This window comes from Myotis davidii, unplaced genomic scaffold (assembly GCF_000327345.1).
Source record: "Myotis davidii unplaced genomic scaffold, ASM32734v1 scaffold262, whole genome shotgun sequence".
NCBI classification, from domain to species: domain Eukaryota; kingdom Metazoa; phylum Chordata; class Mammalia; order Chiroptera; family Vespertilionidae; genus Myotis; species Myotis davidii.
The window spans coordinates 839,856-840,453 of record NW_006293541.1 but is presented as its reverse complement, the minus strand read 5'-3'; the positions used below and the strand labels follow the sequence as shown (position 1 = coordinate 840,453).

General features: G+C 31.4%; 1 protein-coding gene across 1 annotated transcript in view; it reads left to right on the top strand.

Moving 5' to 3' along the window:
• SYCP2 (synaptonemal complex protein 2) overlaps positions 1-598 on the top strand; it is a 96,068-nt gene that overhangs the window by 89,660 nt on the left and 5,810 nt on the right. Inside the window, 1 exon segment of the mRNA XM_006767251.1 lies at positions 168-295. Coding sequence (XP_006767314.1) covers positions 168-295 — 128 coding nt within the window.

Here is a 598-nt window from a genome sequence, read left to right as displayed (position 1 = left end):
ATACCCATGCCAAAAGATTTTTTATAAATCAACTTTTTAAATTAAAAATATGTCTGCTTTTTTTTACACATAGAACCTGAAAATAAAGTTTTGTTCTCAGCTCATGACAAGTAAGGCTAAATTTTTAAAGTGTATTTTAACTTTGGTTGCTTGCCTTCATTTTTTAGTGTCTGAAAGTACATGTCCATTATCAGCAAATGACTCTTCTGTTCCTGTGAAGAACTGGGGAACTGAAATTTCAGATGTAGACATGATGTGTGAGCAGTTCAATACAGAATTTAAGAAGAAATATAATGTGAGTTATTTAAATTATACCCAGTAACATTATAATTATACCCAATAACTCTACTTTCTTCTAAACCAGTGGTTCTGAACCTGTGGATCGTGACCCCCTTTGGGGGTTGAACAACCCTTTCATAGGGGTCGCCTAAGACCATTGGAAAACATATATATAATTACATATTGTTTTTGTGATTAATCACTATGCTATAATTATGTTCAATTTGTAACAATGAAAATACATCCTGCATATTAGATATTTACATGACGATTCATAGCAGTAGTAAAATTACAGTGATGAAGTAGCAACGAAAATCAT